The sequence below is a fragment of the Leptidea sinapis genome, chromosome Z (assembly GCF_905404315.1).
Source record: "Leptidea sinapis chromosome Z, ilLepSina1.1, whole genome shotgun sequence".
NCBI lineage: Eukaryota > Metazoa > Arthropoda > Insecta > Lepidoptera > Pieridae > Leptidea > Leptidea sinapis.
Window position 1 is genome coordinate 29,619,688 of NC_066312.1, and position 17,864 is coordinate 29,637,551.

Genomic DNA, 17,864 nt, shown 5'->3' on the forward strand with positions numbered 1-17,864 from the left:
TTGAAGAACTAATTGATAGAAAGATTTGGTGGGTTCATTTGCATTAACCAATCGTTTATTTGAGTGAAACAATAAAATAAAGCAGATTTTATTCAAGTCACATAAGAAGTTTTTATTAAAGAAACGGTTGGGCATAAACTCGGTTTCCAAATATTTTTTTTAGTTTAGGCTTTATTATATCGGCATCGCTCTTCTGATTCTTCTGTTGTTACAAGATATACTCTCTTCCTACTGTATGAGCCATGGTGACCACATACCACTCTTCCATAAAAAAAAACATAATTACTTTTTAATCTAAACCTAGACACTTACTTTATAATTATGTCTTCTATCAACAAGAGTGTTTTAAACAATTGTTTGACCTGATTCCTGCAGTCTCTTACTTGCACAGCACTACACGCCAAAAACTCAATTATCTACTTCACCGTCTCGATGTCAGTTTTCAACTAACTCCGAAACTTACATCTTAACTTTGGAAACAGATTTCCTTTGGTCTCCTAAGTCCAAGACAGCAACATTAAATGAATCTTCTCTGATGGATGGACACATTTTTGAAATTCTAGTAGATGCAATGGTAACATTTCAGGCTTGTGTATTACATAAACCAATAAAAATCAAGCAAATATTTATGCAAAACTCGATATATTCATCAAAATATACAAATGCTGTGTCATGTTATGTTGTGGGATCGACACACTCTCATCGCGCGGTTCACTAATTTACAATCTGTCACTCGCCACACTCCTCATGTCGTATAACGATTTCCTGCAATGGAGACCCCTTTCAATTAATATTACTTGACAGTTCGTGTTCATTGCTTAAACTTATTGGACAGATTTTTTTCGTTGGTTTTATTTTATATCATTCATCCTTAGGTATTTGCTTTCGTCCTAATGCATCTCCACTATTCCCAAACTTACTCCATTGAAGCTGATGATGTCAAAATCATATTATATGCTTTAATTAAATATTATAATAAATAAAAATATTATAAGCTTCTTCAAAAAAAGAAGGTAACCAATTCATGTCATTCTTATGTTAGTCATTATATTATAATATCTGTATTATTTTTCTTCAGTTAGAGTTTGTAGTTATTTTGTTCTTCAATTGGAGTTATTTGAGAACAATATAATTTTTTTGTATATTAATATATGATGTAACTTCTTTATATTGTTAATAATTTTCAGAAATCATAAGCTAAAATAGTCCGCAAAGCTGGTCGGATAGTTTGTCTGCAGGATCTATTGTCTTGTACTTGGTGTTTATATGAACATTGATTTTATAAGAGTGTAATAGTTGAGGACATACTTTAATTTCTCGTGAATCCCGTAATCGGAACTCGTCTTTCATAAAAATGGGAACAATCTTAATGTTATTATTATTATTATTTGGAGAGAGTGGCTATTTGTCTCGTCCTAATAAGTCTACTAAAACCGCATCCAGAATTGAACTATTGTGTTCGCCACTCATACTTATAGCTCGTCAAGCCCTGCCTTTACGAACTTTATCTTCTTTACGCGAGTATTACAAACAGCATCTGGGAGCAGGATGTAGTTGCCAAGGATGGTGTTACGCTTATGTATTAGTGGGACGCAATCGCAGAAGAGATGAAGAGGCATTTCATTAGCCTCAAGGCAAAGTCTGCAAGTTCTTTCGTTTTTATTCCAACCACAATGAGGTGCTTGCTGAGGCGACAGTGTTTGGTCAGCATCCTGGTAAATATGCAAAGGATTTTCCTGCTCAGTGATAGGGCTTCAATCGCGTCTTCTTAATGTTAGTATGTAATGTAAATAAATATTTTCAAATCAGATCCACAGTTGAAGAAGTATTGAGTGAATATAATATAAACATTTTACCGTCCTCCATTTTTAGGGGTCGGTTAATAATAACACATACATGATGAGGCACAGAAAGACATAAATTGTATTAGGGGAACTTTTTATGACTATCCCGACTAAACAAACTGTCAACAAATAAGTTCATAAGTTATACAATTTATTATTATAACTAGATATAACTGCTTTGTCAGTGTGGTATTAAATCTGTCTCAGTATATTTATAGAAGACTAGCTGACCCGACAGAAGTTGTTCTCTAAATACCAGTGGGAGGCTCCTTTGCACAGGATGCCGGCTAGATTATGGGTACCACAACGGCGCCTATTTCTGCCGTGAAGCAGTAATGTGTAAGCATTACTGTGTTACGGTCTGAAGGGCGCCGTAGCTAGTGAAATTACTGGGCAAATGAGACTTAACATCTTGTCTCAAGGTGACGAGCGCAGTTGTAGTGCCGCTTAGATTTATTGGGTTTTTCGAGAATTGCATTGTAATGGGCAAGCGGCACTACCATTGCGCTCGTCACCTTGAGATATAAGATGTTAAGTCACATCTGCCCAGTAATTTCACTAGCTACGGCGCCCTTCAGACTGAAACACAATAATGCTTATACATTACTGCTTCACGGCAGAAATAGGCACCGTTGTGGTACCCATAATCTAGCCGGCTTTCTGTGCAAAGGAGCCTCCCACGTAGAAACTACCGCGTTATATTTGTCAATTATTTCAAATATTAAAATGGGTATAGTATGTTATCCATAAGAAATAGACATATGCTATACTTTTCTATATATCTATATAAGATACACAATTTCAACATATATTATGTTATTATATCTCAACGGGTTTATTTAGACAGCGTTTTCGCTTAAATCTCCCAGACGGCTTAATTTTTTCCGACACCTAAAACAAATATCGCTTATGATTACAAAAATGTATATAAAAACTTAACAAATAATATATTAAAACCTTCCTCGAGAATCACGCTATCTATTAGTGCAAACAGCATGAAAATCGGTGCAGTAGTTTTTGAGTTTATGGCGAACAGACAGACAGAAAGATGAGGTGGAGGACTTTATTTTAATATATGAAGTGATTGTGTTAGTGATTTTATCTAATAGACAAACGCTTTCTTCATTACGACGAGACTAAATCTTAAATGTTCATGTGTGCTAGTTTTACAGGTGTGTTAGTGCTTTTAGACAATCCCTATGACAAATATTGATAAACGACGTCATATTCACGTATACATTTTTTTTTAACTAATATAATCTTTAGAAAATTTAGTGTTTACTACATATATAAAATGTAAAATTAAGTATTTTAAATCAAATCAAAATTAGTTTATTCACGTAGGTCACGGAAATGACACTTATGAATGTAAAAAAAAAATTCTTATTGAATCTACCGCTACTTCGTAAAGGGTTGAGCTAATGAGAAGAAGTAGCAAGAAACTCATTGCCACTCTTTTATATCAAAACTAGCTGACCCAGCAAACGTTGCGTTGTATTGCCGATATTAAAATCGCGATACAAATGTAACTGTTGATCGTAGATGGGTGAAAATTTGAAGTTGTATGTATTTTAATACTGACTCATGATCAAACAAATTTAAAAAAAATGTCAAATTAAAAAAAAAAATCGTGTGGACCACCCTTATCATTTAGGGAGATGAAAAATATATGTTGTCCGATTCTCAGACCTAGCCAATATGCACTCAAAATTTGATGAGAATCGGTCAAGCCGTTTCGGAGGAGTTCAAAGTTTAACACCATGGCACGAGAATTTTATATATTAGATGATAGATTTACAAATCATTTCAAATTACAATACAATATGTAAAATGTAAAATTATGCAACAGATTTAGTGCATGTGTTCTACGAAAATAAAGATCTCGAAAGTAGTATTGAAGAATCAGTATTTACCTCTGAAATGCTTCTTTAGTTGGATTGTTGCTGTATGTAACAACACAGTCTAATACAGAACACGACCCCATTATATTATTTAATTAATATCCGTTATAATCTAAAGGAGATTATGAAAAACCCGTCAATACCACTAAAACTCAAAAGTATTGTTTACAACACCTGCATACTCCCAGCCATGACGTATGGATGTCAAACATGGGCACCAACCAACGATAATCTCAACAAACTAAAAACATGTCAACATAACATAGAAAGAAGTATACTAAGGATTAAGAAAAGCGATAGAATAAACTTAAAAGAAATAAGAAAAAGGACAAACATTGCAGACGTATCACAAACTATTAGTAAACTCAATTGGCAATGGGCAGGACACCTAATACGAGGCAAACAAGAAAAATGGGCCAAAATAGTAACAGAATGGTATCCTAGAGAAGGAAAAAGACAGAGAGGGAGACCGAGTCGTAGATGGAGCGACGATTTAAAAGATGCCGCTGGTGTGACGTGGAGCAGATCATGTCATGACCGAGAACACTGGAAGAGCCTGGGGGAGGCCTATGCGAAAGCAAAACAATCTGTGCCGATGTCTACTGCAAACTAAATGTTAATCGAAATCTATGTAAAGATTGTTATTAAAGGGTAATATTATTATTATTATCCGTTATAACACAGAACAATTACGTTAAAACACTAAAATTTAATCGCGGTCCAATTTGACAGGATACTAATGGATACTAAATTATTTCAAAACGGTTTCATGGGTCTTCATCCATTCCGTCTCTTTCTCACACCTAGGTTTTTATGTTAGAATAGCTATCTCACTCTCACACAACGTTCGTCTATTACGGTATTATACTATGGATTATGCATAGAAACGCAATACGGATTTGATTGTCCATTAGCATGTCAATTAAGACGATTGTTTTGATGTTTGTTAATAAGGCACGTTGTAGACTGGATTCGATAATGTATTGCATACGTGAACATCCAATATCTGCCAAAACATGTACATAATGTCTACACAGAAGGTATATCCTACCAGTGGGAGGACAGGGACTTTGCACAGGATGCCGGCTAGATTATGGGTTGCCATAATCTAGCCGGCATCCTGTTTACAGAAATAGTCGCCGTTGTGGTCAACGACTCCTATTTCTGACGTGAAGCAGTAATGTGTAAGCATTATTGTGTTTCGGTCTGAAGGCCGCCATAGCTAATGAAATTACTGGGCAAATGAGACAACATCTTATGTCTCAAGGTGACGAGCGTAGGTGTAGTGCCATTCAGAATTTTTGGAGTTTTTCAAGAATCCTGAGCGGCACTGCATTGTAAAGGGCAGGGCGTATCAATTACCATCAACTGAACGTCCTGCTCGTCTTTTCCCTTATTTTCATTAAAAAAAAATATCCGCAAAGTCTCACATATCTGGCTGCAATTGGAATATATTATTCTTGTGAATTTTTTGGTTATTACGTAACATAAAGTCATAGAAAATTGTACACGTTTAAAGTTAAACAGGATTTTATTAAGGCTGGGTTTCAATTAGTTGTTAGAGTCAACGTTTAACGGCCGTTTTCAATAACCTATCTATCCTTAGTTTAACCTAAAATTAACAAAAAAAACAACCTACTTCAAAAACACTATTCCAAAACAATGGGTATAATATGCACTAAAAAGTATAAAAATAATTGCGTATTTTTAAACAATCTAATTAATTAATAGAATTCTAGTTACGATTATTGTTATTTTTGAAATCGGCGTCCTTCCGCCGCGACCCGCTCTCGCCTCTCCCCTCCTCACGACTCAAGCACATCTCACCTATAACTATGAATGTAGTAACAAACCTATCTTGGATTGTCATCCTCTAAAAATTACACTAACGAAAAATTTGTCTACATACTAAATTTTTCAATGCAGCAATGAACGTAAGCGCTTTGCAATTTGATTACAGACAGTTAGAAATTCTGCCACAGATCGCACCCTTACTGTAGTACTTAAGTAGTTAAGTACTTTCCATTGATCATCATATTCGACTACGACAATTACTTGACCATATCTATGTTACGGTTGATGGCTTATAAATCCTAATAGCATAAAAAAGATTCGGTCGAGTATCGTTAATTTGCTCCTAAGAATTGAAGAGTTCCGTTACTTTGTCACGGATTTTATAATAAAAAAAGAATCATCGAAATCGGTTGGCGCGATATTGAGATATTCGTAAATATGTCGTCCACGTACGTGTAGCAAATTTAAGACTTTTATAATTTCTCATGGATGCCATTGTCAGATCTGGACCAAATTACAATGACCACACGGGAAGCACCAGCTTTCAAATGGAAAAATAATTATCAAAATCAGTTCATTCAGTCGAAAGATTTGAGGTAACAAACATAAAAAAACATTCCGACGAATTGAGAACCCCCTCCTTTTTTAAGTCGGTAAAAAGCGCGTACACTACGTTATTCTTCTGTTGTTGCAAGAGAATGTGGGCGGCGGTGATCACTGAACATCAGATGACCCGTACGCTCGCTTGTCTTCCTTTTCCATTAAAAAATGACACTGTCTGAAATATTATTCACTACCGACATGCTATTAAAAATGAGTAATGTTTACGCAGTGTTTTAACGAAGTGTTTCATGCATATTCTTGATATTGTAGTGCACGGTTAAAAAGTTCAAAAAATATTTTCGATTAAAACTTCAGCATGAAAATTTTTCCGTTTCATGCATACTAAGCAAGATATATTATGAGAGTTAGCCTCGCGGCCAAGGGCTTAGGTTAAAAGGATTTGTAAGTAATTAAATTATACAGAAAACAGAGCTAACAATTTAGTTAAATGAATTAAAAGTACCTGGTTACCAGTCAAAGAATGATTAAAAAATGCACTTATATAAAGTTACACTTCTAGGCTAAGTAAGCCCGATAACGGAAATTGCGTCTGATTTTATATTAAGCTTCCTGAAAACATAATGGAAATGTCCCTCAATAACCACGCCTATATTAAACAAAAACATAAAGAAAAATCTAAAATTAAACTAATTTAAAGGATTATTTAAAAGAGAAATGAATTGCCTTAAAGAATTTTAGCTTTTAATTCCTCTTAATAGAAATACAATATTATTAAGTATGAATATAATATTATATTAACTATGAATATAATAATATAATATTAATAAATAAATTATATACTCGATTTACAAATACTATTTGCAGACATGAATTTAAAATATTATCTATGAAATCGGTTGGACTGTTAAAGCGAAACGGTAATGATAAAAGACAGAGAGTTACCTTCACACACACGAAATAGTTATTCTTAAAAAAATATGCATTTTATTATGCAAATTTAATCGGCGTGGTATTCAATAGTTTTCTCTTCCCAATATTGCCTAGCGGCAGTGTAAGTCGTGTGTATGTGTGCGTGCGTCAAATGTTGCGTTCTATTATAGAGTTAAAGTAATATTTTTCTATTACTGTGTTGTGCCTTGGGTGGATACATTTTATCCTGAAATTATAAATGAATTTAACTCGGATGAGACAACTGACAGACTGGCAGACAAGCAGACTGTTGTGTCACAATAACTAGTAACTATTCTATCATGTGTACATAAAAATAGAAATTGTTTAAAAAAAAGCATCTGATATCAATGCTTTAAAAAGGAGATGCAAGGAAAAATGTAATAAAGTGCTATTCTGCCGACTCAGTAAGTCAAAAAGTCGTACATGGCAGAAACTATGAGGTTTGACCATCCAAAGCACACTATGCGTGTTAGTTTAAATTAAGTAAGAACACAACAAAAAAAAATCATATGTTGCTTATGTGTTTTTTACAATGTTGTTCATACACTCGCTCATATAATTCGTGCAATCCTTGAAAAACTCATCAATGTGATTGTTAATTATCATTATGTTTGATGATACATAAGCGAGGTAAATTCGTTTGCCGAAAAGCCCTTCAAGCATACATCAACATCATAATTACAGACTGTTAATTATCCTAGCTCCGCATTCATACCGAAGCACGGGTTGACCTACTTTACTTAAATTACAATTTGAGTTCATTTAATTAGGTGTATACAAGTATTTGTTTCGAAAATTGATTAAAGTGTTCAGGTAATTATACAGGGTGGTTTTTTGTGAAGGGCGGTGAGGGCCAAGTCGGAAACTACAAGACTTAGAGAAAAGTCGTGGAAGGATTCATGTCCTCGATTTATAAGAAACCAATAACTGCATATTTAGTTTTTTTAAATTTGTTGAACTTTTGGCGGAAATCGTAAAGTTTCATTTGAAAGAAAGAAAGCAAAATACATTTAATAGAATAAGATAAAAGTGAAAAACAAAGCTAAAAAAAAAGTATTTTTAATATTGATTCATTTAATATTAGAGTTTCCGTGCAGCACCTACAGGAAATGGGTCACCGACTCAGGATTATCTGTGACACGGCCGTGGCTATGAAACAGCACTGAATTTCAGCGGTGCCCGTTTATCTCTAGAGATACAGGGCACTCTACAAATAATAAATAATTCATACTAATGTACATAAATCTCATATTATGGTCGATAGTAAAATATACAGATGTTTTAAAATAAATATAATACTTCTCGTAGTAAATGAAACAAATAGTGACAAGCATATATCTGTGATGACGGACTACACCTATATTTTCAACACCAATACTACCAAAGCTGATCTTGTTTTTGTCTTTCCAACAATTGTGATTTACATTTCCGCTGAAAACTTTTGACGGTTCGTAATTCACGATGACCTATCTGGAGAAGAGTTGCCCAAACCAGAAAAGAGTAGAAATCGTTGGAGTTGGCCTTTGCAAATCGGCACGCAGATCTAAGAGACATATTATAATTTATACTTTATAGCTCAAGAATTTTCAAATGGTAAAATGTTTTTAGTAAGGAATAAAATGGCTTTATTATAATAATAATATATTCAATAGATGTGACTCATGTTGGATGCCATATAGGAGGATTTAATGCTAATAACCTGAGCTATACAGATGACATGGTTCTCCTCAGTCCCTCAATCAGAGGACTCAGGAGTGATGTGTGTCCTGTCAAAAATATACAAGTGAACATGGTTTACTTTAAAATGAAAAAAAAGTATTTTTTTAGTGTTTTGGTCGGGGCGAGGTCCTGACTCCAATATATCTTAATGGAATAGAGTAAGTAAATGTAAGTCAATTTAAATATTTAGGCCATTTTACTACCAGTACTCTGAGTAATGATGATGATATAGAAAGAGAGAGAAGAAATTTATCAGTTAGGGCGAACATGATAATAAGAACATTTCAGAAGTGCAGTAGGAATGTCAAAAAGCTACTGTTCACCACCTACTGTCAGTCCTTTTACGAGTATACAAGTAACTTGTGGGTTGAGCTACACGTAAAACTATGAACATTTTTAGAGTGCAATTTAATAATGGGATTACCACGTTTTTGTAGTGCATCTCATATAAAGCCTTAAATAGAGTAGGTGATCTTTATGCTATTCTGAGGGAAAAGATTTTTTTGAATTAGGGATAGAATAATTAAAAATGAAAATAGTATATTAAGAGTCTTAAATTATGTACATAATTTTATTAATATAAAACGGAATATTATTTATAAACCTAAAAATAAATCCTTGTAATATTACTAATCCTAGAATAAGTTAATACTAACAATATATTGGCAATGCTGCCTGAAATAAATAAATATATATATATATATATTATAATTATTATTAGTGCATTATCTGTTGTTATGGAATAGTTTTTTTAAGTCGAATGTTTTTATTCCTACCGAGAATGCGAATAGTGGAACATTGTTTTGGTTTGAAGGGCACCATAGCTATTGAAATTACGGGGATAATGATACGTAACATCTTATATCTCAAAGTGATGATTGAATTACCATGCCGCTCAGAATTTAGTATTCTTCAATAATCATGAATTATGTCTCGTTAATTACATCCTCGTTCGATTGAATAACACAGTTAGTTGACTTATATAATGATATCACAAATACTTTGTTTTCGTATCGCAAAGTTAGTCCGGCTGCCAAATACGAAACTATATCGTATTTTAGTTTATTTTTTTGGCAAACTGGGACTCATAAATACTACATGTTTGCGTTGCTGTTCAACGCTACCACATAACTGCTTTGAACTAGATAAATGACCAACGCACTGTACAAAAACGTACAACAAACATACTCAAAACGTAAATGGTCACCAGTACGTAAATTCAATTTAAATGAAGACATATTCATTCAATTTTTTGATTGTCTCGGGTAGCAAACCAAACAAGCCCTGCATAGCAATATTATCACTTCAAAGCTCGTTTACAACTGTTATCGTTCTCTGACGGAGGTATGTGATAGCTACAACCACGTAACTCTGCAATGGATCAAAGGACACAGTAGCTCAAGAGGTTATGATGGCGCTCTTTTAGCCAGGAGGGGATCAGAAATGATAGCAGTTGGACTTGAACCAATAGCTCCTCTCGTATGCCTAAGTAAACAATGCTCTATCTGACATCGTGTACAGCCAATAATCTACTGTAAAATAGTCATAAAACTAAATGTATTAATAATAATCTACCGCGCCAAATGTCAACAAATGTTTTGTTAACGGAGAGGTGTACAGAGTGGTACAACCGGTGAAATTTGCTATATTTCTAGTCAATACTCTTGATCGCAGATGGGCTCCCAGATTGGTAGAAAGACAGTTCTGCGGCATATGCGGTAAAATTAGACAATTAACTGGCATAGATAAGGTGCGACTAGTTTACTTTGGTTATTTTCTCAGTATTATGTCCTAAGGGTATGTATATTGTTATGGGGCATTGTAGCCGATATTAATACCATCTTTGTGCTGCAGAAAAGGTCTATTCGCGATATTAATAATAAGCTAGGTCCTAAAGAATCATTAAGAGAAAAGTTTAAATAGTCAAAATTTTGACCGTTGCATCTCAATATATTCTCGATAAAGTTGGTAATGTCTATAGCACATTAACGAATTTGCTAGAAACTGTGACAATCACAATTTCAACATCACTGTTTTATGTTTGTTCCTCATACCTGCCTAGTGCTCGGGTAATTCGAGTTATTAAGCGTTTTATTGGGCGATGTATACGCTTTTACAACATGGTCACAGAAAATGTAGAAAACAAATGTGTTACCAAATTCAAAAGAATTTTTAAGAAACGTTTTTGTGGTAAATGTTACTATAACATAATAGATTATCTTAATGTTACGACAGACTGGGAATGGAGCGAACGCCCTCAGGTTATTTTATTATTAATTTTATATTAGGAAACTACATATATTGTAACTAAATACAAAAAGCCCGCTTTCATCCCCCCGTTCTTCTCAGGTCTGAGGCATACTATTAGGAATGGGTGGTCGTTTTTGACGTTCAATAAGTGATTTTAAATCCTACTTTGAATACAAATATTTGAATTTCAATTTGATAAAATAAATACGTAATCAAAAATTCTTTAAGCCTGTAGATATGTATATATTCATTTAGGTTTATAATAATAAAAAGTGACTTACATGTTCGATAAGAATTAAAAATCGTAATTGTAAATCTTTGTCGCTGTAATTGTTAAGGTGTTCAAAAGTAACTTTCCAAATATTTAAATTGTTAATTTATATTCATTTCATAACCTTTTTAAATTTATATTCATTTCATAACTTTATTATTATTTCACCACCATGTCAATAAAACTTTTGTTAAATATAACACATTGCTGAATTGGAAGAGCGGAGACACCTGGTACAGGCATTATTTGCTTAAAAGGTGACTCCGGCCACTAGCTGCTGTAAACTATGATTTTAAGAGAAAATAAATAAAAATATATTAATATCTATCGATTCTATTAGTCTAGTAAACATAGGATAGGATAGGATTATTACATAGTTCAACGTGAACTTTGTAATAATATCATTGAGAATAAAAATACAGAAGTATAAAATGAAAGAATGAAATGAAAAATGAAATCTGGTGTTACTTAAATACTAGTTTATTACCTTACAATTGTGAAAATATTCAAACAAGATTTAATAATCCTATTAGAATTTATATACAAAACGAATCGAGCCTTCTATTCAATAAATATAATAATGCAATCAATAAGCTCCTTATATTTACAGACCCATTCAAAGTTAGAGGAGTTGTTAAGAACTCTTGTACTGAAGAATTTCTTTGATTTAAATTTTATCGCCCCTTCAGCTGTTTATTTATTTAGCTATTCAGTCGACTTTATTATTTCGTGGTTCTCAACGAGATTTCAGAAACATCAATTCTCAAGGGTGTCTAACCCATTATAGAAATTGGATGCTAAGCCAAATGTATGAATAGGCGACCGCGACTTTACCCGTGTAGATTTCGTATCCTATACAACTCAATATTATTCACCTTACTGGCCGGTCTTCCTCCTTTCTTTAAGTTTATGTTTCATGTAGTGTCTTGACATCTAGTCTATTTCTGCGTTACCAACCATGACATCGACAGTAGATACCATTAACAGCGTGATGTTGAGTCCTATAATATAAGGAATGCATAGTACAGCGTACATATAATGCCATAATTGTTAATTGCTTCTATAATTAGATAGTGAGCTGTTATGTAAATATTTAACAGTATTTTTTTTTCGGGGCGCCAGTTCCAATTGGCCCTTGCTCGGGAGCGGACGTCCCAGTGCAGTGCTACATACTGAACAACAGTTGTTTCACCTGTGCCCAAACGCTCGCTTAACAAACATAGACAATTCGTTTGACCAAATGTGCATCTTGCTTTCATTAGTCTTATCCCTTCCAAATAATTATGTTACAAGATTTTCCTGTGTGTTATACTCGTATTTAAAATGTACTCTTATTTTCAATGTACCTATCTCTACATATAAACCCAAACGAAAAAAAAAAAAAAACAATTTATGTCAAGCAAACGTATGTACGTAAACGTAAAAATACGTTTAGAATGTTCAAAGTCAAAGTCAAATACACATTAGGTAGACCAGGAGCATCTATTTTCCGTATTTATTTATCCTCTATATATTCTTTAACCGTATAGTAGGATTTTTTAATAAGGTGATTTTTTATAACTTTTTTGAATTGAGAAGGTGTTAGACATATGATATTATTTGTAATTTTATTAAACAACTGCACACTGAGACAAACAAATGAATTTTGTATGTAACCGAGTCTCGTTTTTGCAATAGCATTTATTCATTGAATTTATTCATTCCTTCTATCATAATCTATATATGTATTATGATAAACGAATTAGAAATTTATTGTTAGAATTCCTATTTGTTTAAAGTGATTTCTATGGGATTCTCTAGAATTCAGATTATAGATGGCAATAAAAGCCCTTTTTTCGAACAAATACTGTTTCGAGATCAAATCCCTCCCAAAATTCTAAATGACATAATGCTATGGAAATAACTGAAATAGATCAATCTCGCTGTGTTAGTATCATTAAGAGTTAGTTCTGATAATTAATTGTGCTGATAACAAAAGTTGCAGAACTGAGTTTATTTGAGATTGCCACAATATGAGCGCCCTATTGTAGCTTTTCATCTTGGGAATGAGTGCCGCTGATCAGGGCCAAATACACTAGGAAATGCCTTCGGAATCGAAATCAAAATGGATTCGGCATTAAATTGCAAAAGGAATGGATATTTTGTCTGATTGCAGCACTTTATCTTTTTAAACCAAAATCATGTTAAAGTACCGGCTAAGCAAAAAATGAGTTGAAAAATTTGAGAATTTTTAGATGACGTCATAACTTTAACTTAACTGTAAGCGTTCAATCTTCGCCGGTTAAAGCTGTTAATGTTAAATAGCTAAAGAGCGATCTTTCAAAATTTTCAAATAAAAATTGCATAACAACAATTTCACATTTTATATTTATCGTTCCTTCGCATCTTTTGGCAAAAGGTTTTCGATTTCTGTACATGCCACGTCTTTAACGGAATTTGGGTCATCATTTCAGAATCGCTTCAACTCGTTTTAGTAAGATACTTTAGTTACTTTCGTGAAGCGCTATTGTTTTCTTATCTATTTCTCGTTTTGTCGGTCAATAGGTTGATGTATTATTTTTAATTATATTATTTAGAAATTAAAATAAGAACTAATAGTAATAATAACTAATATTAATAATATTAATATTATTAATATAATAACTCATTGGCAAAAATGTTTTCCGTACGTTTAGAAAATACAATACCAAAAGAGGTTTTAATCATTTCATAATATTACTGGCACACTTACGAAGTGTTGTGGAGCATCTTAAAGTTTATTCCAAAATCAATTTTAAGCCGTAGTTGTCTCTAAATGGTTGATAGAACGATAAGAGCGAGCAAAGTAATAGCGCTTATTAAGGAAGGGTGTAGTCAATATTATGTGTCCCAGAAGCAAAATGTGAGTCGTTCGACTGTTCCGTCAAGTCCGTCCGTTCCGTCCGAGTTGGCAACGACATCGGGAGACTGGTTCCGTCAGTAGAAACAAACCAAACAGAAGCACCAGATGACCACTTCCTGTTGAACTAGGTATTAAGAAATGACAAATTTTCTTATGTCGACCTCAAAAAGACTCTAGAGGAAGTGTGAGGTGTACAAACCAGCTAATGGACTGTCAGGCTTCTCGCTGCCAATATCTGCAGTCACCGTCCAGCCCGTGGCCCTAAATTACTCCATGAGCACAGAGTTCCAAGACTTCACATTGCTCGAAATTGTGTGGCGCGAATGCGAGAGGACTGGGGTAGAGTTTTATTCTCGGATGTACCTTGTATATAACTATATGATGAGGACCCGCGTCAGCGAGTACTGCGAAGGCAACGGAAAGTATTAATTAGAAGGACTAGCACTATTACGTTCTATCGTCAGCAGCAACACAATTATTATGTTAATTTTAAAGACAATGTTTAAATTCTACCATATTTAAATAATAGACAAACAAAGATGTTAATTTATAATTACAAATTCTTATATTTAACATAATAAATAAAATGAACATGTGGATCATATTTGCATATATATATACAAATTGGATATGCTATACATTAGATATATACTCGTATTTTCATATTGTGGAGCGTTCAAGGTCTCAGCTGTGTAAACCATATGACGTCTATTGATAATATCTAGAATAAGGACGTATATTTAAGACTTATATAAAATATATTTTAGGCCTGGTCCACATATAAAGAACAACGACGAGCGGAAAGTCTCCACCTTACACATACTCTTTCTCTTTCGTTTCACTGCCTTCTTTCAGCGTCGTTTGTTATAAATATGTAAATCCGACCTTGAAGTATTAGAACGCATGTAATTAAACAATAATTACTTATCCTCTTCTTGATATCTTTCTACGGTATCTTTAAAAATCTGTAGAAGAATGCTCAGGAAAAGGAAACTGAATATATATTAAAGTATCTTCTCTATTGATAAGTTAAACAGACACACAATTTACATTTTAGTAATAATGCAGAAAGAACTACTGAAAAACTCCGGCAGATCTAAATAAAACAATGTAGATTTCGAGCATATTCTTATATTATTATCGATTTTATTTTACAGCCCTTGTTACTTCTCAAAAGTATTTAAGTCAATATTTCACTACAATATTTAACGCTTAAAATTTCTTTATGTTAGTCATTTGTAAGTGTAAAGAATGGCCTATCGATTTGTACTAATATTATACGATTTCTGTGTTGTATTGTATTTCTGTATTGTATTGTATTTGGTACGGGGGGCACACTAAAAGTTTTGCCCTTCTAGCTAATCGGAAGTATTTGATTTTCGAATGTTATATTTTTTGAAAAGTTGCAACCTTCTTAGTAATAAAAAAAACAATAAGCGGGAAATCTAATGTTAGCTGAGAACATTCTTGTAACAGCACAAAATAATAACTATCAATACTGTTAAAAACAGAATTAGAATATATTTGGAATTTACCTTATATGACAAAAACAAAGCCGAACAGCAAATATTATGATACATACGCTTGATAACTATATAAATAATCCGGAACCGGTATGTTTACCATAAGTTCTCTGTATTTTCACCATGGCGAAAGAGAAAGACTTAACGTATCGACTAATTGTTTTGTTTTTAAGTTTTTCATTTTGTTTTATTGAATGTCGCGGAAGTATTATAAGTTTAACCAACGATTTACTACAAAGCGGTATTCATGTAGCACAGAATATTACTGCAGATGTGAAACTTGGCGATATGATAAATAAAATTAGTTCTTATGTAGGTACAGAAGTGATTGATCCAAATTTAAATATAACACAACTAATACAGAAATATGGGTATGCAGTTGAAGAACACGTTGTGACAACAGAAGATGGATACGTGTTGAAGATGTTTAGAATTCCAAGATCAGGACCTCCTATATTTCTAATGCATGGATTTATTGAAGGCTCGGATGACTGGGTTGCAGCTGGGTATGATAAAGCAATTGCTTATAGCTTAGCTGCTCAGAATTACGACGTATGGATGGGTAATGCTCGCGGTACAAGACATTCTTTAAAGCATGTTACCTTAAACTCATACCAACCAAGTTTCTGGAATTATACTTGGCATGAAATTGGTATATACGATTTGCCGACAATGATCGATCGTGTTCTAGAAATAACAAGAAAATCATCTCTCACATATATTGGACATTCACAAGGAACTACGGCTTTCTATGTAATGTGTTCATTGAAACCACAATACAACGAAAAAATATCACTCATGGTGTCCTTAGCACCTGCTGCTTACTTTTCAAATATGAAGGCCATTTTGTTAAAACTTTTAGCTATTAATCCAGATGAAACTCACGCAGCGTTTACAAGAGCCGGTATATATGATCTATTTGGACATGATGAATTATTTTTACCTCTGCTAAAAGTTTTGTGTGGTAATCCTTTGACAGCATTTTTGATATGCGAAAATTTAATATCGTCGGTTGGTGGTTTTAATTATAATCAGGTGAACATTCCACGGCTGCCAGTAATATTCGGTCACTTTCCAACGGGTGTATCTGTTAAGCAAGGTATACATTATCTACAATCAGGCCACTCTGGGCATTTTCGACAGTATGATTACGGATCAGATAATTTGAAATATTATAACTCACTTACTCCACCATCATATCCTCTAGAAAACATAAAAGCACCAGTTGCTATATTTCTTGGAGACGGTGATTACCTCGCGGTCAGGGAAGATGTCGTTAAGTTGGTAGAAAGGTTGCCAAATGTGGTCGATTTCTACACAGTTCCTGATGAAAATTTTAGTCATTTTGATTTTTTATGGGCTAAAGATATAAATACTTTAATCTTGCCAAAACTTTTGTCTTTAATAAAAAAATATATATAAATCATAAGTAATTATGACTTTGTTTCAAACTCTTAGTTTAAACGTAAGTAGTAAGTGTTTCAATCTTTTACGTTATACGTAAGTTAGATACTTACTCTACTCCCTACTCTATACTTTCAGTCACTGTACGACAAGCAAATGCGTTGCAATATTATAATATTTTGTGTATCATTACTTTAAAATGTAAAATTGTAACTACTACGGAATTTTCATATTCGATAAACCACATGTTTTATTTTCATTTAATATAGTAATATTAACATCTGAGCTACATTTAAAACTATTAATATCTACAAATAAAACTATTTACTTTATCAAAATTGTGTAAAAGAGCAATGTTATCAATAATTTATCTTGTTTCATTATTTTATGCTTCTACATCTTGATGTATCAAAAGATTTTTCACACGGGTTTCTAGAGAATTTGTATATAATGAGGCTGTAATCCCGTCTCTAATCCGTTACCTCGGGTTACCACGTGTATACGGGTTTTCAGTGGTTTCGAAGTAAAAAAGCTGTAGTTTACAAATCGAAGGGGCCGAGATGATAACGGAACTTCATGATGATCTGTATGGTGGTCTTTTCAGCCTCTTCCCATGCATGGTAGGATAGCCAATTATTAATATGAATAGTCTTGACACAAAATGCCTGACATTTCGATGAAATTTTTAGTTGACCTCGTTTAGATTTCATTTCTCGCAAATATAAATATGATATTAGTTAATATGTGGTTTTATTACTTCAT

General features: G+C 33.3%; 1 protein-coding gene and 1 long non-coding RNA gene across 2 annotated transcripts; one reads left to right on the forward strand and one right to left on the reverse strand.

Moving 5' to 3' along the window:
• Positions 1–639: 639 nt before the first annotated feature.
• On the reverse strand, positions 640–14,649 carry LOC126979270 (uncharacterized). Its single transcript, XR_007732795.1, has 3 exons — positions 14,539–14,649; positions 12,170–12,295; positions 640–765 (listed from the first exon to the last, which is right to left on the reverse strand). It is a non-coding gene; the product is annotated as an uncharacterized LOC126979270 (long non-coding RNA).
• Positions 14,650–15,986: 1,337 nt separating this feature from the next.
• LOC126979112 (lipase 1-like) lies at positions 15,987–17,120 on the forward strand. The gene has a single exon (XM_050828323.1). It carries the CDS (start codon positions 15,987–15,989, stop codon positions 17,118–17,120), a length of 1,134 nt encoding a protein of 377 aa, XP_050684280.1.
• The last annotated feature ends 744 nt before the right edge of the window (positions 17,121–17,864 follow it).

What these genes read in the sequence shown, in the direction of transcription:
- LOC126979112 (XM_050828323.1), top strand. Translation starts at nt 15,987, where the DNA reads ATGATAAATAAAATTAGTTCTTATGTAGGTACAGAAGTGATTGATCCA.